Genomic DNA, 24,574 nt, shown 5'->3' on the forward strand with positions numbered 1-24,574 from the left:
AGCGTATCACAATTTATCTCCACCTGAGCTCTTAAACTACTGCCCTCTGTGCGGACACGGCACCCCTGCTTTACAAAGTCTGATTAATCTGCTCTTCTCCTCTCAGTTTTTCTTCTCTCACGTCACCCTGGTCAAAGCCGAAGGTTTTAAGTGGATTAATCATTACCCTTAATTGCCGCTGTCTGCTGGAAACATAATCACAGCAGATATTGTTTGAATTATGGTTCGTTATTGTAAGGTTGTGCTTTGGTTAGCCAAGGCTTTGCTGTGCTTGCTGTGTTGATTCAGCTAAAGTCAATATTGCAGTGAGTCACCAAATCGACGCTGATGTGTCTGTCTGCTATCACACGTGTAAATCTCATTCACTTCACGCAAAACATAAATGACTTTTAGCAGAATGATGGTATTGATCCAAAACTCTTTACAGACTCTGAATGCTACTCCCCCGCACCTGTGCCTGATCACCCTGTGCGCCCTGTACTCCCAACCATAATCAAAGCATGTGGAGAGTTCTTAGCCACGTGCAGTTCTTAGCCACATCTAACCCTTCAAGCAAGAATGTATCCATTTTTAGGGTTGTGGGAACCAGAAATGAAAGTCAACCATTCAATGAAAGTTAATGGGACCAAAACAATATTGGACCCCATTGACTTTTATTGTATGAATGACAATTTATTTTAATTTTTTCTATTATTTTGCGTTCCACTGAAGAAAGATAGTCATGCATGGTATCAAGTGACTTGAGGGTGAGTAAATGATGACAAATATTTAATAATTCATGATTTTCATAAAGTAATTCAATTTCATGATTCCAGATATACACTTATTATGTACATACATGTTTTACATTATACTTATATTTTATAAAATGCATGTAATTACATATTTAATTAATTTCAGTAATTACATTTAGTTACACTGTTGACCCATCCCTTACGCCTTAACCCACCCTTAAACCTACCCATACCACCAAACCTGTCTCTAACCTCACCCGTATCCCACTTTAATAGCAGCAAAAGTGTTTTGCAATACAATATGAACACAGTAAGTACATCATACTTACCTTTTGATATATGTAGTAAATAGTAATTAAGGCCACCTAATATAAAGTGGGGATCATTATTTGTAAGATTTAATTATTTTCCAAGTTTAGAAATCCCATTTTACTTAATCAGGCTACCTTTACTATATATCAAAGTTTTCCAAGGCCAATTGGAATCATAATTCTTCAACCGATAAAAGGGAGTAAATTAAAGCAAGAAACATCTTGCTATTTAGGCTAGTTATTTAAACTTATTTTAAAATGTGTTTCATTTTAAACACCCTCGAGCCCTGGTCACTGGTATATATATTTATATATACATAGTAAATAAACAGTACACATAAATGTATTATGTAAATAAAAACTCACAGATTAATCATTTGACAGCACTAATACATTTCCTTGTAGCATTTAAAAAGACTGATTTTATTTTGTAGTGTTTTATTTTTAATTAATTTTAAAGTAGTCACTTTAAAAATTTCAATATCATCCATTGAATTTCTCTTTTTTTCTATTGTGGTGAACAGAAGCTGATTGGGTTTTATGTTAAAGGGGAGCCGTAGCCCCCTAATTCCCTCAGAGGCGTGCGAAGGTGATGATTCACAACCCTTGTCTTGTTTTATTGTTTAATTGTCCAGCTAGCTGGGATATGCAGTTATTTGTTGCCCTTAAGAAAAACATGTAGCGGTAGTTTTTGTATCCATGAGAGAGCCTGGGGAGGAAGTGCTGGTGTGTTTGGGGTCGGTGCATGTTGTTTAAGGTGTCCTGGGTTGAACAGGCCTCCACAGAACATGCGTTATGAATTAATGAGCTGTGCTGTCTTGTGCTGGGGGACAACATTAATCTCAGAGCGTGTGTGTGTGTGCACGTTAATCAGTTCTGTCTGGGTTTGTGTATGCGCGCAAGCAAACATCACAGCTTCGAATATTTCTGTCCAGAGTCAGCGTGTGACGCAAGTATTAAGGTCATCTGGTTTTTCGTCTTGAACAGGTATAACGGACACCAGCTTTGTGTATTCTTATACAATGAGATTAACTAGGACCACGTTGTCCTAATCCAAAAGGTTATCTGTTTGAAAATGTAAATGTTTACATGTATAATTCATGTAAATTACGATACATGCATATGATTATATAGAGCCCTCTGACACTCCCATGGCTCTCATCTTCAAACCTGTCTCCATCCTGACAGCAGTTTCCATGGTTACTCTGCTCGTCCTCATCGCTACAATGACTCCCATTATTTTCTGACACCCCCCACAACCCTAATCTTCCATTCACACCTGACCGGTATAATTCATTCACAAATCTCAGACACTAGATTCTACAGATGGCTTTCTGTCATTGCCAGAATGATGCAATTACTGGTTTACTAATTAAACATTGATTGAAATCCTCTGCACCTCTTCTCTGATGTATTAAATCATGTCTCAAAGTGCAAAAAAAAAATATATATATATTCTGGACTTTGTAGCTTGAAGCAATAATGAAAAAGGCCTGCTTTCCATTTACGCCCCTTATCTTTTTCTTTGTTCTTCTGTTGTGAAAGGCTGTATCAACATGTACTTGAAATTAGTCTTAAGGGTTTATGTCACCTTAATTTGCTAAATCCAGTTATTCAAATTTAATATAAAATCAGTGTTTAGTGACTTTTTTCATCTTTTTTTTATTTACAGTATTTTATCTCATATTGGCTATCATTTAAATATTATTAATGTGAACGATTCACATTCAAACTAAAATCATAAATATTGTTATATTACATTAAATTTATATTATAGTTTAGTCTTATTATTGTTATTATTATTATTGAATCAAAAATATCTTAATTTGTGTTCCGAAGATGAACAAAGGTCTTACAGGTTTGGAACGACATGATGGTGAGTAATTAATGACAGAATTTTCATTTTTGGGTGAACTATAATGGCCCTTTAATGGACCCTTTCCCATATTCATCTGACAGGGGCTGTGAGTTAATTTTGACCTGAAGCTTACTTTTGACCTGAAGAAATATAGTATAATGTAATGCTGATCAAGGTTGAAAGTTTGAATTTAAAATGAGAAAATGGTGCCCAAATCAATGAGGATAAACAGAGAGTTTCTAATATGTTACTCAATTATGGATTTGTTCAAATATCATTCTAATCTGATAATTAGACAAATTTTCCCCATTATGAATAACTGCACATTTACAGAGCACTTACACAGAGCAGAATGATACATGATATGTTGTAACCAGTGTAGACATTAAGGGCGCTGGTCCGATTGACCGATATGATTATTCCATGGCATATTCAGTCTCCCTCCAATCTTGAATATTTGGTAGTTCATAAAAAGAAAAAAAAATATTTGGAGGAAGAGGACCTAATTGAGTAATCAGCCTTTCCTCTCTTCTTCTGTTAGAAACTGCATATATTTAGCCCTTCCAGACTTGACGTGACGCACTCCAAACTCCCTGAATTTATTTGCATTTTAACAAGCTATTATGTTTCAGTATTCTGTGTCAGACAGGCTGTTCACTTAAGCAGCAAGGTTAGGTTCAACTGCACTTTCCAGTTATCACATTCATCTAATTTGCATGGACGCTGCCACTCTAATTTTTTTGTGTGTGTGTGTGTGTGTGACAGATGTCATGCCACTATCAAGAAATATGAACCTCATCGAGGTGTACTTTTTTGTTTTTTTTGTTTACATCACTCAATAGAAATGAAATGATTCATACTTTTTTGTTTCACAGTTATTACATTGAGTTTTATTGTCTTTAAGTACATTTTGTAATGGTGATTTGTTTGACTCGGAGTCTGTTTCATCTGCAAGCCCAGATGAAATATGACGAGTTTTTTTTATACTCTGTACAGCTGGTGAATTGTCACGCTGTGTCCTAACCAGGTGCAGTGCGACAAGCAATTTCTCTGTCCACACTGAAAATGAAACTAAGGTATGGTGTCATATAATCACAGCCAGGCAGAAGATGTTTAATGTACTGTTACATGTGATGGGAATTTGAACCAGTGAGATTTTACGATGAATACAGCAGAAACAGAAGTCAAGAGAGAGGGGAGTATTCATAAATGCCATAACTCAGAGGTTAAAAATGCAGTTACTGTGATTAATGTAGTTTAATAATGTGATACAGCAACCTTGTACCGCAAGCACCAGTGTTCGTGTAGGAAAGCAACCGGAATCACAGAATAACAGGAAACAGGAATCAGAACAGGAACCTCCCCAGTGTGTTTAGAGCAACTATACGGCTTGTTTGATTTTCAGCACTTTACAGTTTTGCCGGAACAAGGTTTTTCAGTGAACATTAATAAAAATAATGTTCATCTTTACAACTTCACATTTTAAAATCAAAACAAATCAAGAACAAATCAAGTATATTCAGAACGTCAATTATATACAGAAGATCAATACTGATATCCAGAAAATATGCTAGATCACTTGTGTATATCTGAATATATGCTGAATATATGCAGCATATGCTATATGCTGATCTCTGCTGAAAAGTCTAGCGTTCGATAGAGTCTGACAGTAATAAGATTTACTGAATGAGCTGCTCGTCAGGTTACAGATGCTTGTCCAGACTGAATTTGCTCAAGACTGAGGTTTAGATCAGATAATAACCATTCCCCTTTAAACAACAATACTGAATCAGATCGGTGTATCCCTGATAGGAAATAAATTGCTCTAATAAAGACTTGGCAATGTTACTTTTTAGGCTTTCTGAAATAAGTACACTAATGTTATTTGTGTTAGGACAGTTTTTTTGTGTGGTCAAGATTTGCCTGTATTGTGGGAACCAAATGTCCCCACAAGGTTAGTAAAACCTGACATTTTTGAGCCGGCAGTCCCTATGAGGAAAATAAATGATTGAAAATAATAAATTATGTTTATATGAAAATATAAATGCAGAAAGGTTTCTGTATGGGTAAGGTTTATTGGATAGAAAATATTATGTCAGTATAAAAACAAAAGCAAGCCCCACTGTACGTGTCTGTTTGAATTGTGCTGCTGTTGGATGTCGCCGTGCAAATTCTGAAAGAAAGTGTAGTGCTTCAACGTTTCTTTTCTTCTTTCTTTTTTAATGTGTTTCCATAACCCTATTTTATATACAGCATTTTGACATTTACTCTTCTACACAGACCCACGCTGCCCTCTAGCGGCCGGTTACAGCGCTGAATTGGCACCCATTCGCTGCTTCCAAATTAAGAGACTCCAAAACAATGTGTCCCTCTCAGAGACTCTTAAACTATGAAGTGCTCAGCCACTTACCACCAGCTCAACCAGACTACTCTCTGCTCATTAGAATCTCATGTTTATTCGCTCAGATAATGAGGGTGGCATACATATTCATAAACACCTTTCACTGATCAAAGAGACTCAGACAGTTTTCCCCCACTTCATGTTTGTCAATTAATTCTTAAGCCTCTTCGAGCCCTTTGCCAGCTGATTGGCGTGACCGATGCACATCGCTTCCGCTCACACAGCAGCTGCACGCGCGTCTTTGTTCGGAATGAGAAGTTCTGTAAATCCAGTGCAACAGGTGGCCACGCAAAGAGACGCGCGCTCGCTGCTTAGCAACACACGCAGAGCTGTGACTGTTGCAACTTGCATTCAGATGGTTTTGGAGGCTGAGTAGTGAAGGTGTGAGAGTGTGTTGTTGTGCTGAAGCTGTGGGGACAACTTGACCACAGGCATCATTTAGTTTTTTATCTGGCGGGTAAATGGGGAAGGTGTAGACGTCCTTGGGAAGTCACGAATCTTTCGGTGTGCTGGTAAAGGGTCATAAATATGAATTAGATTGAGCACATATTTTAAAAAGTTCTTGTTTTTATCCAAATTTTTACAGTAAGTTTCAAATCATTGTAATGAATTTGTCATTTAAAAATTTGGGAAATTAATAATTTTATTTAGCAAAGGCATTAAAATGATCATTAGTAAAGGCGGTTCTAATGCTACAAAAGATTTCTGTTAAAAATAGTTTTTTTTCTATTCATCAAAGAATCCTGAAAAAGCATCAGTTTCTGCAAAAATATTAAGCAGCTGTTTTCAACTGTGATACAGGATATGTTTCTTGAGCGACAAATCAGCATATTAGAATGATTTTTAAAGGATTGTATGTTACTGAAGGCGACTGAAAATTCTGCTTTGGCTTCACAGGAATAAATTCCATTTTAAAGTATAGCCTATTAAAACAAAAAGCATTTTTTTAATTATTATTTTTATATAGTATTTCACAATATTATTGTTTGTACTGTATTGAGAACAAATAAATGCAGTCTTGACGAGGAAAAGAGACAGAATTCAAAAACATAAAAAACTAAATATTACCAACCCCAAATTTTTAAACTGTAGTGTAGCTTTATATCAATTTATAAATATACTTTATATGTTGTACGTCGTTAAGTAATGGTCAATAATGGTAAAGATATGTTTGCATTTACAGAAAGGAATTTTAACCCAGATTTATAAATGCTGTATAAAAGTGTTGTTCGTTGTTACTGTAGTTGGATACCCAATGCATAAACTAAGGTTAACAAAATTGAACCTGCGCGATTTTATTGAACAATTATTTTTCCTGACTAACTCAAATTTTATTTGATAACTTTATTGCTAAATATGCCACCAGTAGTTCTAAGATTCTTCACTTGGGATATTTTTTATGCATAATGAATTACATCGCATTGCTAGGAAGTCAAACCCATGATTTTAGTGTTGGCAGTGGTTTTTTAGTGTTGGCAGTGGTTTTTTAGTGTTGGCAGTGTTTTTTTTTAGTGTTGGCAGTGGTTTTTTAGTGTTGGCAGTGGCGTGCTTTGCTAACTCAAATACAAGAGCCCAAATAGATAAGCTAATAAATACTAAATATCACTAATTGGTGTATAACATTTTTTGCTGGGAATATGAGGTCATTGTGTTTACTTTCCCCCACTGATGACAACAGCACCATTAAAACATTAGCTTCTTATAACTCTAAATGAAACAACATTAAAACCCCTCAACAGTTGGAGATGCTAGTAGATTGCGCAAGTGGTGAGCAAAAATCGGTGGGCGCATATCCGCATGGTACATGACACCTATTTGCTTGAGCTTGTTCTTCCGCAGCTAAAGCCTGTGTGGAAACACGTCTGTGTCAATACCCAGAAAGGAATTGAGTGACTCAGGTTAACGTGGTTTTTATCTAAAGTTTTCGCCATTTCCTCACATAAATGCACATCACCATTCTGTCCCTTGCATTTTTCGACATTTCCCCATTTCTAATGACTCAAGAGGTCTGTGCGTGTGAGAGAGAGACAGAGAGCCCTGTGACGGACAGCCCTCGCTGAAGCCTCTGTCCTTAGTGTCATGGATCAGGGTGGAGATGTGGAGGCATATCTTCCGCACCAAGCCACGCATGCAACAGGCAAGTGTACTTGTCCTTCACCCGAGGGAATCGAGAGAAGAGGGGTAGAGAGGTTTGTTTAGGATGAGAGATGAGAGCTACAGGAAACACGCTCTATTCTGATGTGATTAGGAACGAGAGGTCCAGATGGGACGTTATCTTCTATGTTGTGACTTGTGTTGATTTGCGCTTAATGTTTTTCTTGTTTAAAACTTTTTCAACAAGTTTTTTGTCGACACGGCCCTCATTTGTAAGCTGTTTCGCTATGACTTTTCTGTGTGACCGAACTGGTTTGAACATTTCTGAAACAGGAAACGTCTGGTTTACGATGCAGAAAGCTGCAGCCTGTAGCTTTGTGGCTTGTTCAGCATTGCGAAAAATATATTTGGTGTTAAATCCTGTATGTTTTCTCATTCAGTGTTTATATCAGTTATTAATTGTCCAGTTAAAATTTCTGTCAGAAACAGGAGTCGTTTTAGTTCAACTGTACGTAATGGAGAGCTTACAGAGAAAGATGTGCTCATTACAAAATAATGACAGAGGAAGTGCTAATTTTTGCATATGTTTTCCCTGTTGGCGATCGTGTTGTGGTATCAGTTATTTTGAGGCAGAGTGAAAGTAAAGTGACAGATAAAATAAGTCGTTTTATATAGAGTTAAACAGTTCTGTTACACAGTGTTGAGTGGTAAAGGTCATCGGTGAATGCACGAGTGAGTGCAGAAGGAATATTAGACAAGTTTCTCTCTCTTTCTCTCAACCTCAGCTGTAACAGGAAGTTTCGACCGATACAGTGTTTTTGTTTCAACACTGAACAACTAATTCAAGTTATTTATGACAGCAAATAAAGGGATAGTTCACATGAAAAATGAAAATGCTATCATATATTTACCATCAAGATTGTGCCGGTCACTGTTTTATAGTGCAACAAGGTCTATATTATATTAAAAGTCTTCTGAAGCAATGGTCTGAAATTTACTCTGGAGGTGAAGTTTAATTGTAATCTCTTTATTGCCCTCATTTGTAAGTCGCTTTGGATAAAAGCATCTGCTAAATGACAAAATGTAAATGTATTGGAATCTTTTAAATAAACCCATTTCACAATTTCACTGGTTCTCAACTTCAACTCACTGGCTTAATGTGAGTTCATTTAGAGCATTTATTATTTCAGAACCAGAGGCATGTTTTCTCCTTTAACTTTGTTTTTTGTAGGAATATATGAGCAAAGCAATCATGCCCAGATCTGCACTAAAACAATCGATCTGAGATTGTCCGAACAATGTAGTCTTGGAAGATTATCATTAAATAGCAATGTCAATTTCAGTCTTGTGTTTCTCACCCAAAGCTTTTATTGACTTTAGAATTGACTTTCAGTTTCTTGAATTCTTAGGTGCTTCATCAGTGAAAATCTTCATTTTGTTCTTAGTTTGATTCTCTCTTTGTTCGCTTCTTCCTCCCCAACCCCACATTAGCAGTACAAGTCACAGATCACCTGGGTAGAGAAAGAGTTTGCTGATATCAATGTGAAGGTAAGATTTCTGAGCTTTCTGCCCCCTCCTGCTTTCCTCTTTGAGCGCTGTCACACTGTCTGTCAGCTTGGGTTCTAACAGCAGAGGAAGAGGAGCACTGGGACATGCCTAAAACTGACCTTTAATAGCTTTCCTTAATGTTGATTATGACTTCTGCTTGTAGTATCAGGCTGGACTGGTTAGGGTCAGAGGAAGACCTGTTTTAAAGCACCACCGTATTTTTAGCTCTGTTGAGAGTGAGAGGGGAAGTCAGCAAGGCATTATGGGACAGAATGAGCATTTAAGTGTCCACCCGAGGGAAAGAGACATTGAGCTACATCTTAGTCAGCTTTCTTTTTCTGGATCTGTGTATTTCTTACTTTCTTGTCAGTAATGTTAATAAAAATAACTAAAATATTTTTTTAAATCCTCCTAATATATAATAAATGTATTATTTTTTTCTTTCTTCAATCTATTTTTTTATTAGCCCATCTGTCTCACATCACTATGTCACATCCTTCACCCCCCCCCATCTCTTTCTCTCTGTGTTTTTTTTTTTTTTTCTCACCAGTTCTGTTTTCAGGTCTCGGTCTCAGCCTCTTGCTTCCTCTTCCTGCGTGCCTCACTGTAGTTGTCAAGTAGGGCAGAGCACACACCCTGACTCCACACACACTGCCAGACTCTGCTCACTCCTTCTCTGGGATGAGTTTTGTTGTCCATGGCTGCACCGACAGCAGGTGGATGGGGGTAACAGTGGAATACCCTGGCTAGAGGAGGGATGAAGAGATGGAGAAAGAGAAGAGGAAGTTTAAAGTCAGTCAGTTATTGAGGCTCTACCTGTTCAAGAGGCAGCACAGTAAGGCTTTAGCGAATGCCACTCAGTCAAGAGAGGAGACTAACAGCACCACAAACTCGGCTCAGTCTAGTGCAGCTTTAACCGATGAACACACGACGTGGACGGTCAGTGCACACACACACACACAGTATAGTGGCATTGCTTTGTAGAGGAGTTGTAGTTTGTTGCTAGGATGGTTGTATTTAGAGACTATTTGTTTTGTTGAATAGGGTAACATTGGTTGTATGTATATGTAAACAAACTTTTCTTTAATTAATTGTCATTTACAAGTCAAACACTCCGATTTAGTTTGATTTTGTCAGATGTTTGCCGCTTAAATTTGGTCGTCCTTAAAATAAGACCTCAAATGCATCTTTCATGTGGTACATCCGCAGGGGAACAGCTATGATATGTGTTTCAGAGCTCTGTGACACTGTTTTTTTTTTCTCTTTTTAATGATACAAGTGTTAGAAACACCCTAATACCTGTCGAATGCTGAAATTCTTCCTTTTCTGAACTTAAGCTGACTTGTGTTCGGCATTAAAACTGCAGCACATTGCCACCCAAAAATAAATGCATTTCAGACCTTGATAAAACTGAGAGGTTTTTGAAGTAAGTAATGAGATGAATGTGTCATAATTTGTAACATTTTTTTGTAAAAGAAATCAATTAATTAATCTGAGCTCAGGGCCAATTTATTCATGTGCAGAAAAGTTGGTGAGCATAAACTGAATTTCTTGCTGTAGTATTTTTTTCTGATTGTCTACAGAGTGAATATATATATATATATATATATATATCTATATATATATATATATATATATATATATAATATACATATACATACATACATACATACATACACACACACACACACACACACACACACACACACACACACACACAGACACACACACACACACACACACACACACTCACCCACATGTCATTCAAACCTGTGTGACCTCTTCTGTAGAGTATAAGTTGTTTCGATGACCATAGTCTTCCATTGTATGAAAAAAAAAATTTCTTCAAATATATTTTGTTCCACTGAAAAAAGTTTGGAACAACTTCAGGAGGAGTAAATGATGACAGAATTCTAATTTTAGTTGGAACAATCCCTTTAAATGATTTATTTACTGACGTATTGGTAATGTTTCCATCCCAGTGATAACTTTGTTGGTCAGTTAGTCAGAATTGTAGGTTTTTCTAAGTAGATCTGATATTAGTCTAACTGGGTTTGATATGATAGTGCTCTTTAGTGAGAAGTGTTTGTGGGCTTTTATTGTACCATGTTCTCAGAATTCAGAGCTTAATTTTGATTCGACCATTAACCATTTCCTCCTAAACATGTTTACCTCACTTTCAGCAAAGCCTACATGCTTTCTATCAGCTTTAATGAAGGATAAACTGCTAGTCATCACACTTTCTGATCTGATAGGTTTAAAGTGTTTTTCTATGTGGCTTTAAATCGCATTCTTGACCTTCTCAAGAACTTCTCCTCACTCATCTCAACTGCACCCTTGCTGCTGAAACTTGCAAAATAACTATCGAATAACAAGTGGTGGTGGTGGAGCCTTAATGGTCTGGGATGATAACACAGAAGTTGCAGGTTCAATTCAAGATACACATGCAACTGATCCCTTAACATAATCCCTCATATAATTATTATATAGCTATATATGTTGAGAATGGCTTATCGTTCATTGACCTCCAGCATTGGAGATTATGTCCACTTAAGCCAGCTTTGAGCTTTAATAGTCAAGCTCGTCTTGCTGACCATTCGGCTGTCTGCTCTGTATATGTTTTATGTCAAATACCCTGACAGAAGCTGTGGTTGATTTCCGCCTCTGTCTCTTGTGTTGTAGGAAGATGGTGACATCAAGGAGATCAACATCACACATGTTGTTAAGGAGGGGGCGGAGAAAGCAGACCCCTCACAGTTCGAGCTGCTCAAAGTGCTGGGGCAGGGCTCCTTTGGAAAGGTAAAGAGAGTCTCATATGCACAAACTTCATAGACGTCTTGTATTTGTTGACTTTGAGGTGTGGTCCTTGTATATAGCTTATATAAGATACTGTTAAGCAAAAGCTAGTTAATGGTGATTTTGTGATGATGTTCAGAGGGTTTTACTGCTCTGGACCAGAGCAAACATGAATGAATTTGGAGTCTGCAATCCACCAGCACATCCCTCGCCCATATCATCATTATTATAATTTTTATTGACATTTGTTCAATTTTAATTGATTTATATGCACAATTGATTTATATTCACTACTGACTGAAGGTTTGGTCTCTATCCATTGACGGTTTATAAGCATCCCTCCTCCACCCCATCTCCCCACTTTGAGTTAATTTTACAATTATACGGGGAGGGGGGGTACTCTAGGTTCGGGCCATTCCCGAGCTTGGAGCCCTTTCCCGGACAGCACGCCAAATACGCATTATCATACTTCAGCTAATTATACGTAAGTGTGAACTCGTGAATTCATAATATGTTACTGGAAAGATATTCCATTCTGAACAATACTTAATCTCAATGGCAAGACATTTGAGGACCTTTTTGCTAATTAAGTGTAACAACATTTAGTAATAACTTGTTCATTTGTGAATATTTACACTTACGGGCAATGAATTTCTTTGAATTACAATTCAGACAAGTTCTCTTCCTGTCATTCAATTAAATACAACTTCCTCATACTTCCTCTATTGTCTCATAAAATAAAAATGAACCAGTTCCTTTGTTGTGAATTAAAATTTTTATGAGTTTTTACATTCTTTTAATAGCAGTAAATATCCCAGTGCTTTTAAAGGGATAGTTCATTCAAAAATGAAAATTGTCAGTAATTACTCTCCCACGTGTCATCCAAACCTGTAAGACCTTCGTTAATCTTCAGAACACAAATCAAGATAGTTTTGATGAAATCCAAGAGCTTTCTGACCCTGCATAGACAGCAATGCAACTGACACATTCAAGGCCCAGAAAGGTAGTAAGGACATTTTTAAAATAGTCCATGTGACTTCAGTGGTTCAACCCTAATTATATAAAGATACGAGAATACTTTTTATGCACAAATAAAACAAAAATAAGGACTTCATTCAACAATTTTCTTCTCTTCTGTACCAGTCTTCAATGTGCATTCATGTGAGTAGCACGACTTTGTGAGTGGTGCTGCTGACGCAGGAGCCAGTGTTCTGACATAGAACATCCATCTCTCTTAGTTCATTTTCTGTATATTCTGGTTCAAATAAGTAAGGCTGGGCAAAAAAAATTCAGAACGCCGGCTTCTGCATTAGCAGCACCACACACATAAAGTCGTGGTACTGTCATGAACGTGCAATAGAGACTGACAAGGAAGATAAGAAATTGTTGAATACAGTCTTTATTTTTGTTTTCTTTGCACAAAAAGTATTCTCATAGCTTCATAAAATTACAGTTGAACCACTATTTTACCGATGTCTGACTCCTTACTACCTTTCTGAGCCTTGAACGTGTCAGTTGCGTTGCTGCATTTGCAGGGTCAGAAAGCTCTCAGATTTCATCAAAAATATCCTAATTTGTGTTCTGAAGATGAACAAAGGTCTTGTGGGTTCAGAATGACATGAGGGCGAGTAATAAATGACAGTATTTTCATTTTTGGGTGAACTATCACTTTAAAATCGGACTTAACCTGAATTGCTTTCAGTGAACGTTCAGCACAACAGTTTAATAACTCTGTAAAGTGAAAGTATGTTTTTTTTTTTTGTGTGTGTGTGTGCACGCACAGGTGTTTTTGGTACGAAAGGTAACCCCTCCTGACAGTAATCAGCTCTACGCCATGAAAGTCCTGAGAAAGGCCACACTCAAAGGTACAGCATCAGTGTAAACACACACACCACAAACCACACAAGCTTCCTTTACGAACATATACAGCGCTGCAGCAACAGCTGCTTTCGTTTCACATTGTTCTCCTGGCCTGTTTTTCTTTCTGTACTCTTGTGTCACTCCCAGTCTTTGTGTAACCACAGATACCAACCCTGAGGATAACACCAATCATGAATTTACCATTTGAATTTACTAGATTTTCATATATTATTGTCAGACCTACAGTATCAGATGGGATTTGCAGTGTCACTATACACAATATTTATTTTGTTGGCATATTTTTTGGTGTATTCCTTCAACTCTGAATCTGAATTTGTGTCAGTGTCAGCGAGGTCACAGATTAACGGTAAGTCCTCTGCGGGTACACTTACTTCCTGTTTTTTTTACTGTGCACCCCAATGACAGAAAATCCCACCATGCTTACAAACCTGAGGTTTTAGGTTCAGGTGTCAGTTCACTGAAATCTCAGAAGCTATCTCTTCTTCTCTCCTCCTCCTTTCTCTCTGTTCCTAAAAAGAGAGCCTTCACAGATCTAATAAGAACTGATAACAACACTCCCTACAAACACATGCTATCTGATGAACTTCTGCTTCAGACTTCCGCTAATTTGAATCTGCTGCTATGTACCTCAGTCACTTGCAGAAAAAAAATGTTTTCATGCTCAAGTTGACTTTGTTAGCTGTGGCCAGATATTTCCTCAAGACCCATGTGAAATTGTTCTCATCACAGTGAGGGATCGTGTGAGAACTAAAATGGAGAGAGACATCCTGGCAGACGTCAACCATCCGTTTGTGGTTAAACTCCATTATGGTGAGTTAGTGGGATGTCTATGATACATTATCAATAATCTGTGCTCATGCCATTTCCCTTCCCTAAAATAATTGCTAACTCAAAAATTAAAATTGTCATAATTTTTTCATTGTCATGCGATTCCAAATCCATAAAACTCCATTGTACACAAAAGGAGAGATTCTAAGGACTGTACTGGTACTGGTTTCCCATGTAATTTTAATGAATGTTGACTGCAGAAGCACCATTAAAGTATCATAAAAGCAGCCTATTCCAAGACTTCAGAAGTCACACAATAGCTTTGTTTGAAGAACATGAAAAATTTAAGTTGTAATTCACAAAAAATCTTGCCATCCATTTATTGACTCTGAAGTAGTGAAGATTCAGATTCAACAGCTCCTGAATTGAAATATAATTAGTAAAATAACAACTTAACAAATTTGGTCTTTTGGCATTTGCATCCTTTTTGATGCTTCAATGACACGATGGTGAGTAAATTATGACGATCTCTTAAAATGTCACAAAAGGCACTATTATTGAATTGCTGTGCTGCATGTGGTTTTATTAAGAAGGAATTATTAAATGACTTCAATTCAGTGTTCCTGAATGATTCTGGTCCTAAAATTTATTTACAGTTCAGAGTCCTTGTTTGCAGGGTCATTACATTCAATTGAGTAATTGAACATCGTAATCTTGCATTTTACCTGCTTGACGGAAGCCTTAAATTATAGAGGAAGCTGTAGGTGCTTATCAGTAATGACTAACAGATCAGATTGACTTCAAGCGCACTTCTTTGTGGGTGTGTGTTCAGCTTTTCAGACTGAGGGTAAACTCTATCTGATTCTGGACTTCCTCAGAGGAGGGGATCTATTCACCAGGCTGTCAAAAGAGGTATATAATACTCATATCAATGAGCGCAATATCCTATTCTTTGTCTACATTGTATTCACACCATCTCTTTGGTGTTCAGGTGATGTTCACAGAAGAAGATGTGAAGTTTTATCTGGCTGAACTGGCACTGGGTCTAGATCACCTGCACGGCCTCGGCATCATCTACAGAGATCTCAAACCTGAGAAGTACTTAAATTTATACACAAACACACACACACACACACAAATCATAAACTCACTGAGGAGATGCTTGACATTGTAAACACATGTACACACCATGAAATCTGCTACCTACTGTCAAGTATGAGTGTGATATTCTTTAGATTTGTATTTTAACGTGACTCACTTAACAAATACATTTTCTGTGTTCTATTTTCTAGTATCCTCCTGGACGAAGAGGGACATATCAAACTCACAGGTACAATAAAAACACTGGGTTACCAAAGGATTTAGACATACTTCAGTCAAAATGTTAATTGGTGTGATTGATCTTGTTTTTTTCTCTCAGATTTTGGACTGTGTAAGGAGGCTATCGACCATGAGAAGAAGGCTTACTCCTTCTGTGGGACGGTGGAGTACATGGCTCCAGAGGTGGTTAACCGGCAGGGACACACGCACAGCGCTGATTGGTGGTCATTTGGGGTACTGATGGTATGAACGGATTCATGCAGAAGTGCAGCTTTGCTGTCAGTTATATTTTGTCTAATATATTTTGCTTTAATTGTTGTTTTCTGTTTCTCTTTTCTTACAGTTTGAGATGCTTACAGGTTCACTGCCATTCCAGGGAAAAGACAGAAAAGAAACGATGAATCTCATTCTGAAGTGAGGATCCATTTAGTTTTGTTCTTTTTATAGAGTCTTTAAATAATATTCTCAAATTTGTTTTTAAATGAAGCATTTAGAATAAATGTGTTTTACATTATGATTAGGCTCATTTTTTTGTCCTAGGAAATAGTCTTCAGTGCATCATTTTCCATTTAATTGGTTTGCCTAATTTGTTACTAGCAAGTTGTTGGAAGAAAAACAATATAATCTGTTAAACAACAATAGGTCTCTATTATGTATTAATATTGACTTTGTCTACACTACATTAATACTTTTATTCAGCAAGGAGACATTAAATTGATCAAAGATGACAGCAAGTCATTTATAATGTTAATTTCGAATGAAAGCTTTTCTATTGGAATTTCTCTTCAAAATCATCAAAAAAATCTTACCAAAACTTTTGTACAGTAGCATATATGTTGTGAACATTGATCAGTTTTTGAGTCATGATTATTGTTTGGTTTTCTCTTCAGAGCCAGGTTAGGGATGCCTCAGTTCCTGAGCGCTGAGGCTCAAAGCTTACTGAGAGCTCTTTTCAAGAGGAACCCTACAAACAGACTGGGTAATGAATATAGTTCTGTAATCATGCTATAAGCTTCCTTTTCCAGTGAAGTCAATTATATTATATAAAAATTATATTTGCCACATTAGATAAGAGTAGTTGACAGGAGAATTCCATTTAATGTGCTGTATTTTCAAATGAAGTATTTTATTCATACACTAACTGTTACCAGGATCTGGACCAGATGGAGCTGAGGAAATCAAACGCCATTCATTCTTCATGACGATTGATTGGAATGTAAGTTCTTCAGATGCCTTCAGATCTATTGGAATATTTCTATTAAATGCTTCAGTGCAAAAATGCGATTTTATATTTATTTTCAGAAACTCTTTAGACGAGAAATAAAACCTCCATTCAAGCCAGCTGTGGCCAGACCTGATGACACCTTTTACTTTGATTCAGAGTTCACTTCTCGTACCCCTAAAGGTAAGGGATCGTTTCTATGATCTGTGACTAGTCTTGTGCTCAACAGTTTTTTTTTTTTGGACCATGGCAAGAGTTGTTGGCATTCAAAACAAACTACTGGAGAATTTAAAGAGATAGTTCACCTAAAAATGGAAATGCTGTCATTTACCCACCCTCACTTTGTTTGAAACCTAAACGATTGCCTTTGTTCTGTTAAAAACAAAAGGAGTTGTTTAGCAAAATGTTATCAGAAAGTTGCTCTTATACATATGATAAATGTAGATGGAGACCAGAGGCTGTCAAACTCCAAAAAGGATACAAATTATAATTACATCACCAGACACTATATCAAGTATTCTGAAAGTGTAGGATATTTCTGATTGAGGGGTAGACCAAATTTGAATTATTCACTTAATCTTGCATGATTTGTTACATCTAATGATGGTCTCCATTCAATTTCATGCTCAAAAGAGCAGCATGAAAATTCTGTTCAGCATCTCCTATGTCACACTAAAGAAAAAAAAAAGAAAGAATTGAATAACATGATCAAAATATAAATCTTTAAGTGAACTCTCTCTCTTTCACAGTTTTTGTGGTCTCTTCATGAATAGGGTAGCCATACAACAGATGGCTGTGGTTTCATCTTGATCTACAAGCTGAGCTCACTGCAATAAATTTGGATCTTTGGGAGTTTTTTTTTTTAAATGTCATCAGCATGCGTAATGTGGGGTATGAGTGTGGGCTTCATGGTTTCTCTGCTTCTTGGACTTTCTCAGATTCCCCAGGTGTTCCCCCTAGCGCAGGGGCTCATCAGCTTTTCCGGGGCTTCAGCTTTGTTGCCACAGCGATGCTAGAGGAGGAGGGCAAAGAAGAGCCCTCTCGGCCCCCTCCACACCCTGTGGTACAGGTTAATGATCTATTATATGTCAAAATACATCTGAAAATAACTCTTTGTATTTAGCTGTGGTTAATGTGACATTCCTTGTCAGCTTTTATGACAGTGTACAACAGTATTACAGGGCTCAGGTTAAGCTTGAGTTAACCAGGGGAATGCCGTTAATTAGCACAGAACATAATTAGGTTTTTTGTGCCTAGTTACAGTGTCCAGTTTTTCTTGTCATGGCTGTTTAAAGTTGATAAATTCTATAAAATTTATGCAATGATGAAAGTAATAAGGATATCTGACCTTAACACCTTCAAGGACTGTTTAAGTGGTGTTCACTTATGAAACCATTAAATTGCTTGAGGTTAGACTATAACTTGTTTTGAACCCTGAACATACTTTAGTCATCCTGTGATTTATGATTAAGTGAGCTTGAAATGGCTGACCACTAGATAGCAGTATTTCTACCTTTTCACTTTGATTTATGTAAGAGTGAGTGTAATGCACTTTAATGTAGATGATGATACAGTGGTTAAATGTGAATGAAGGATGCTATTAGTGAAAATTTAGTTCTGCGCAAAGTAAATTGGTTTACTCAGTATTAGTGATATCATCATTCTGTGCTATCCAGCATTGGCTATGTTGAGTTCTAACTGTAATAATAGTATGTAGTGTTTGTGCCTTGCTTAAAAGAATGTAATCAGTGTGTACAGTGTTCATTAGAATTATTAGATTTTACTGTTGGTACCGGTGTGTGTGTGTGGCTGTTCTAATGCTCTCTCTCTCTTGTGTATCTGTCTCCAACAGCAGCTTCACGGTAAGAACCTTTTGTTCAGTGACGGATACATACTGAAGGAGGACATCGGCATGGGCTCTTTCTCTGTCTGCAAACGCTGCATACACAAAGCAACCAACACAGAGTATGCAGTGAAGGTTAGAGCCTCACACCGTTAACCTCTCAAAATTTTGTACTGACGTGGCTTTGAATGATTTTTTCTTTCTTTGGCATCAGCCAATTGGTTAGATTACCTAAGCATATGTGACTCTGTTTTTGATGAAACTGCATTTTACAGTCGATTTGGTTCCCTTTTTTTTTTTTTTTTAGAAAATAGGCTAACTCTAGTTAATAATCGTAAAATCTGTGTTTCAGACAGTATAAAGCTATATTTCTTTTTTATTTAAATAAAATATATTTGCTGTTGAAAGCTTTTTTGTTGGTGATGTTCAGTTAAAAGAGCAATGTTCACTAAAAGAGTTTAAGATACATGTGGTCTTCAAGTAACTAATACTGTACATGATTTATTGTATAATTCTGATAGGTAATTGATAAAACAAACACCGACCCATCAGAAGAGATTGAGATCCTGCTGAGATACGGCCAGCACCCTAACATCATCACTCTCAAAGATGTAAGTACAACAGCATATCATTTCACAATTAACTGATCTGCAGAAATCATCTGCATTATTGAAATTTTATATTTACACAATATAGAGACCTCAAAAAACTACCACTCCATGTTTAATAAAAAAAATAAAATACTTGTGGTGCAGGTGTATGATAATGGGAAGCAGGTGTACCTGGTCACTGAGCTGATGCGAGGAGGTGAACTGCTGGACAGAATCCTCAAGCAGAAGTTTTTCTCAGAGAGAGAGGCTAGTGCTGTGCTGCACACTATCACAAAGACTGTGGAATACTTGCACTGTCAAGGGGTGAGAAAACATGCATGGACAAACACAATTACATTTGTCTTGTAGATAATGACCTGCCGCTGGCACAAAATATGTTGTTATGATTCACAGTTTGTGACAGAGACTTTCTTTCCCCCTCCTCTCTAAGGGTGTTCCCCAAGGCTCTTCCCTAGGCCCTCTTCTGTTCTACTCCCCTCTGTTCCCTCTCCTCTGTTTGCAACAGTTATTGTGATTAAATAGTTTTTATGTTGACATCTTTCCCAGAAGAACCACAATAAATATGCTTTTGAGGCCTAATATCATCCTGTAGCCTTTTATAGCACATAATATAGTAGAGCTTGAAAAATGAAAAAACGGCTCAAATAAATTACATTAAACCACTCTTCCTTGAAATCTTACCCTGATATAATGGTAAACTGGGATTAGGGGCAATTGTAACACTTGAAGAATGGAAAAAATGTACTCAAATCAATTAAATTAAACCACTCTTCATTGAAATCTTACCCCAGTATAATAGTAAATAGGGATTGAGAGCAACTGTAACACTACATATATTTTATCACAATATTATAGACCTTTGATTTAAACACATTCCCAAAAGAATTAGTGCCATATACTGTAAACTATTAAGTAATATTAAAACAATAATATTATTACTTAGGGGATCGTCTTATTTGAGATGGGTTAATAAAATGTATTATTCAAGTGGTACAATTGCCTATTATGGGGGCAATTTTAACACTCATCTTGAAATGTATTATAACGTCTTTTTCATAACTGCTGCACTAGTAATGGTACGGTTACAAGTTGGCACATATAAATGCTTTTGGCCCCTAAAGATGGCAGGTACATTTGTAGCTGTCTGTGAATTATGCAGGAAAATTTAAATGATTATAAAATCGCTTGTGTTTTTTTTTCTCTTAGGTTGTGCACAGGGACCTGAAGCCAAGTAATATTCTGTATGTTGATGAGTCTGGAAATCCAGAATCTCTGCGCATCTGTGATTTCGGTTTTGCCAAGCAACTCCGGGCAGACAATGGCCTCCTCATGACGCCCTGCTATACTGCCAACTTTGTAGCACCCGAGGTGAGTGTTTTTTTCTCACAGCAGACTGAGGAATTCTGTGTAGACCAATAAACATATTAAATGCCCAATGTTTTGAATTACAGTGATATTGAAAAACACATTTGCTAGGACTTTGTTTGGAGTTATTTGTACCAAAGGACAGTTTGTTCTATGTGGCTTTAAATTTTCTGGCGTCAATGTGATGTCTGTGTGGTGCAGTTTCAAGTATTATTCTCAATAACAGTGCTGAAAGTTATCATTTTTGTGTTACAGGTACTGAAAAGACAGGGCTATGATGAGGGCTGTGACATTTGGAGTCTTGGAGTATTACTATACACTATGCTTGCTGGGTAAGAACACACATTCACTCACATTATTGATAAACATTGCACACACACAAAATCTGAAAACACACCCACACTCATTTTTCTTTTGGTTTTTAACTGTCCCAGTTTTACACCATTTGCCAACGGACCAGAAGACACTCCAGAAGATATTCTGAGTCGGATAGGGAGCGGACGTTTTACTCTGTCGGGAGGCAACTGGGACGCGGTTTCTGATGCTGCCAAAGTAGGCCATGACCCCACCCCATTCCACACAGCCATTCAAACCACTCCGACAGGGTTTTCATTTTCTCACACGCATGATTTTCCACACAGGATCTGGTCTCTAAGATGCTCCATGTGGATCCTCACCAGCGACTCACAGCCAAGCAGGTCCTCAAGCATCCGTGGATCATTCAGAGAGACAAACTTCCCAACAGCCAGCTACAACATCAAGATGCCAAGCTTGTCAAGGTATCACAGCCATGAGGCTCTTACATTTATTATATAGAACGTAAATGGTGGTCTATTACTTCACCAACTCTGTCCTCACAGGGGGCGATGGCTGCCACATACTCAGCACTGAAGAGTTCCCAACCACCCCCTGAGCTGAAGCCCATCGAGTCCTCATTCCTGGCGCAGAGACGGGTGAAAAAGCTTCCTTCCACATCTCTGTAGAGAACGAGGGAAGGAGACATGAAGTACTCCAGACTGAATGCAGTTGTGGAAAGGATGGATGGATGAAAGAACCACACTGAAGCTTTACAGACTAAAGACGGTCTCTTGAACCTGCCCATGACATCAGCACTGCAGTGGAGCTGTCAAGCACACTAGGCAAGGGAGGTGATTGGCTGATGAAGTTTGAGGGGCGTGGCCAGTGAGGGTTCCGTTCTCCCTTAGAAGTAGGGGTGTGTGTTTATGTGTGTGTATGAGAGAGAGAATTCAAAAAACCGGGTAAAGGATACTGTTATGATATTCCCAGTGCATTTGTCTTGGTACTGTAATAAATAAAATCAACACTGCTGAGTTTCTTATTATTTCTCAGTTTTTGTTAGTTTTGCTTTTTATTTTATTTTTTACTTCTATAGATTGTTCAACTGGATTTCATGTTTGATCTGTCTCTTCTTGGAAGCTTTTCAGTTGCTATGCTCTTAGTCAGTCTCTTCCTAAAAGCTCAAAGTGGGCTTTAGGAGAAGCAGAGATGTTCCGGTATAATATTTCACCCACATGGACAAGTAAAGGTTAAATATATCTTCCATAATAATCCGGTGAGCATGTTCACATGACTATCAACCTAAACATAGTGGAGAATGGGAGTGCTTTCTGCATGGATTTGTACAATGCTGTCTTGTTTCTTTCTTGTTTTCCCCGACCCGGCACTTTTGCTTGGTGAACCTGTCAGCACTGGTGAGGACTGTTCAGGAAATGTCTTCTTGTGTTTATTAAAGTAAAGAATGAAAAAAAGTGTGTATGTGAGATGACATCTGAAGCCTGTGGCATGGAAAAATGTTGCTCTTGTTAGACCAGTGCTTTTTCTGGATATTGAATGCTGTCTCCTGTGTTTTGATTTTGTTGTTGTTGTTTTGCTTAAAGAGAAGTTATTTTATAAAGGCACATTGAGCACAAAAGTGTATAAATATGACAGCTGAGGAAATGATTTAATGATTGTGTATATTTTTACCTTGTCTGTCCTATTCCTTGTTCTCCCTGCGTTCAGATGCCTAGTGTGGTGGAACTATCAACTGTGTTGTGCTCAGGCTGTTGTTAGCGATGCCTTGCAAATTCATGAAGCCTTGTCTTGCTCAAGTATTGCACCCTTTACCAGTCAAACACAAAAAGTATTGTTTTGTATTCCCTTTCCCACAATTCTTGAATTAAGAATTATGAAAATTCTTTGCTCTGACATAAACAATTAGAAAAGCACCTAGGTCTCATTGTTTTGATTATTAAAAATAATAGTTTTACTCTGAATCGCTCGTTTCAAAATGGAAATTGTAACAATTTACTAACCCCCACGTCTTTTCAAAACTATATTGTATTACTTTTTATGTTCCACAAAAGATGATATTAAGTGGAATGTCCAAGCTATTTTTAAGGACCAGGAATTCACTTTCATCCTATTAAAAAGAATATCATGGTAATTCGGCTATAAATAGAAAGTGATACAGGTTTGGAATGACATGAGGGTGAAAATTGTTCAGTCACTTTAAAAACAGTAACTGGAACAGAATTTGGCACTGTGTCCAAAGTGTTCAAAAACATAGTCTGTCTCTGTAATTGTGCATTCTGTTTCTCCCAAACCTTATTTGCTCTTTGTATGCTATCTGGGGTTATTCTTGCCTAATCTTACAAAAAAAAAAAAAAAAAAAAAATTGTGATTTATTTGTCTTTCCTTGAAGAAAAAAAGTGCTTTATTTGCTGGGAGTCGCAGCATTCGGTCGTATTACTGTGTAAATGTGTTTGTTTCTCCTGCCTGATGTTGGGGTGGGTGGGCTGGGATGTTTGTGGTAAAGGGGTGCAAATTAATGCCTTTTGCTTCTACAGTAAAGGGGCTGAATTAAAGAACCTTCATCCTGATGCCTTTCTATTAAAAGAAAAGAAAAAAGTATGACTTGTCCTGTATGTCTTGCTCAATCTTTCTTTTCTTTTTCAATCACTGAATCATTTGGCCTACAGTATGTGAGGTCTGCACCTCAATGTATTTGGCAGTCTTGGGGCATATTATATTTTTAATCTGCTCATTGGATTAATATACTAAAAGTCAGACAAAATGAGAGCTTTTTACTTCAGAATTTAGGCCATGATGTGGTGGGATTATTTGAGAGTCTAAATCCATAATGAATGAATGAATGAGAAAGCGCTTGTATATACAGTATCTCTGTCTGTCTGGTTTTAATCCTGTCCTTACTTTCTCGCTCTCTCTCCAACATATTTCTCTCCTCTCCATCTGTTTTGCCTGTTCCTCCTAGAAATCTCCTATATCCTCCCTACTGTCCCTTAAATACACACACTCCTTCTGAGTGACAGATTTATTTAGGTAAAAATATTCAACCCTGTCACCTATTGTTATTACTTTTATTATATACACTACCAGTCAAACATTTCTGAACAGTAAGATTTTTAATGTTTTTTAAAGAACTCTTAAAGAACACCAAGCCTGCATTTATTTGATCCAAAATACAGCAAAAGCAGTAATATTGTGAAATTTTTAAGATTTAAAATAACTGCTTTCCATTTAAATATATTTTCGAATGTAATTTATTCCTGTGATCAAAGCTGAATTTTCAGGATCATTACTCCAGTCTTCATTGTCACATGATCCTAAATATGCTGCTTTGCTGATGAAAAACAAAAAACAAAACTTTTTTTATTATTATTATCAATATTTAAAACAGTTGAGTACATTTTTATCAGGATTCTTTGATGAATAGAATATCCAAAGATCAGCATTTATCTGAAGTAAAAATATTTTGTAACATTATACACCATATACCATTCAAAAGCTTGGAGTCAGTAT

At 37.1% G+C, this 24,574-nt stretch overlaps 1 protein-coding gene across 5 annotated transcripts in view; it reads left to right on the forward strand.

Moving 5' to 3' along the window:
• Positions 1-23,665, forward strand: part of LOC109108101 (ribosomal protein S6 kinase 2 alpha) — a 51,608-nt gene extending 27,943 nt beyond the window's left edge. The window contains exons 1-22 of one of the 5 annotated variants that reach the window (XM_042742395.1): positions 7,310-7,441; positions 8,890-8,946; positions 11,629-11,745; positions 13,526-13,607; positions 14,353-14,433; positions 15,224-15,303; positions 15,383-15,489; positions 15,684-15,721; positions 15,812-15,954; positions 16,055-16,125; positions 16,602-16,690; positions 16,863-16,927; positions 17,014-17,116; positions 17,872-18,002; positions 18,786-18,911; positions 19,298-19,387; positions 19,532-19,690; positions 20,594-20,755; positions 21,008-21,084; positions 21,187-21,304; positions 21,394-21,531; positions 21,613-23,665. In XM_042742395.1, coding sequence (XP_042598329.1) covers positions 7,400-7,441; positions 8,890-8,946; positions 11,629-11,745; positions 13,526-13,607; positions 14,353-14,433; positions 15,224-15,303; positions 15,383-15,489; positions 15,684-15,721; positions 15,812-15,954; positions 16,055-16,125; positions 16,602-16,690; positions 16,863-16,927; positions 17,014-17,116; positions 17,872-18,002; positions 18,786-18,911; positions 19,298-19,387; positions 19,532-19,690; positions 20,594-20,755; positions 21,008-21,084; positions 21,187-21,304; positions 21,394-21,531; positions 21,613-21,735 — 2,199 coding nt within the window. In that variant the 5' untranslated portion in view covers positions 7,310-7,399 and the 3' untranslated portion in view covers positions 21,736-23,665. Of the gene's footprint in view, positions 1-7,309; positions 7,442-8,889; positions 8,947-9,556; positions 9,886-11,628; positions 11,746-13,525; positions 13,608-14,352; positions 14,434-15,223; positions 15,304-15,382; positions 15,490-15,683; positions 15,722-15,811; positions 15,955-16,054; positions 16,126-16,601; positions 16,691-16,862; positions 16,928-17,013; positions 17,117-17,871; positions 18,003-18,785; positions 18,912-19,297; positions 19,388-19,531; positions 19,691-20,593; positions 20,756-21,007; positions 21,085-21,186; positions 21,305-21,393; positions 21,532-21,612 lie in introns of those variants that run through there. The other 4 variants (XM_042742393.1, XM_042742390.1, XM_042742392.1 and 1 more) reach the window with 4 other exon arrangements.
• The last annotated feature ends 909 nt before the right edge of the window (positions 23,666-24,574 follow it).

This window comes from Cyprinus carpio, chromosome B17, assembly GCF_018340385.1.
Source record: "Cyprinus carpio isolate SPL01 chromosome B17, ASM1834038v1, whole genome shotgun sequence".
In the NCBI taxonomy this organism is placed as follows: Eukaryota; Metazoa; Chordata; class Actinopteri; order Cypriniformes; family Cyprinidae; genus Cyprinus; species Cyprinus carpio.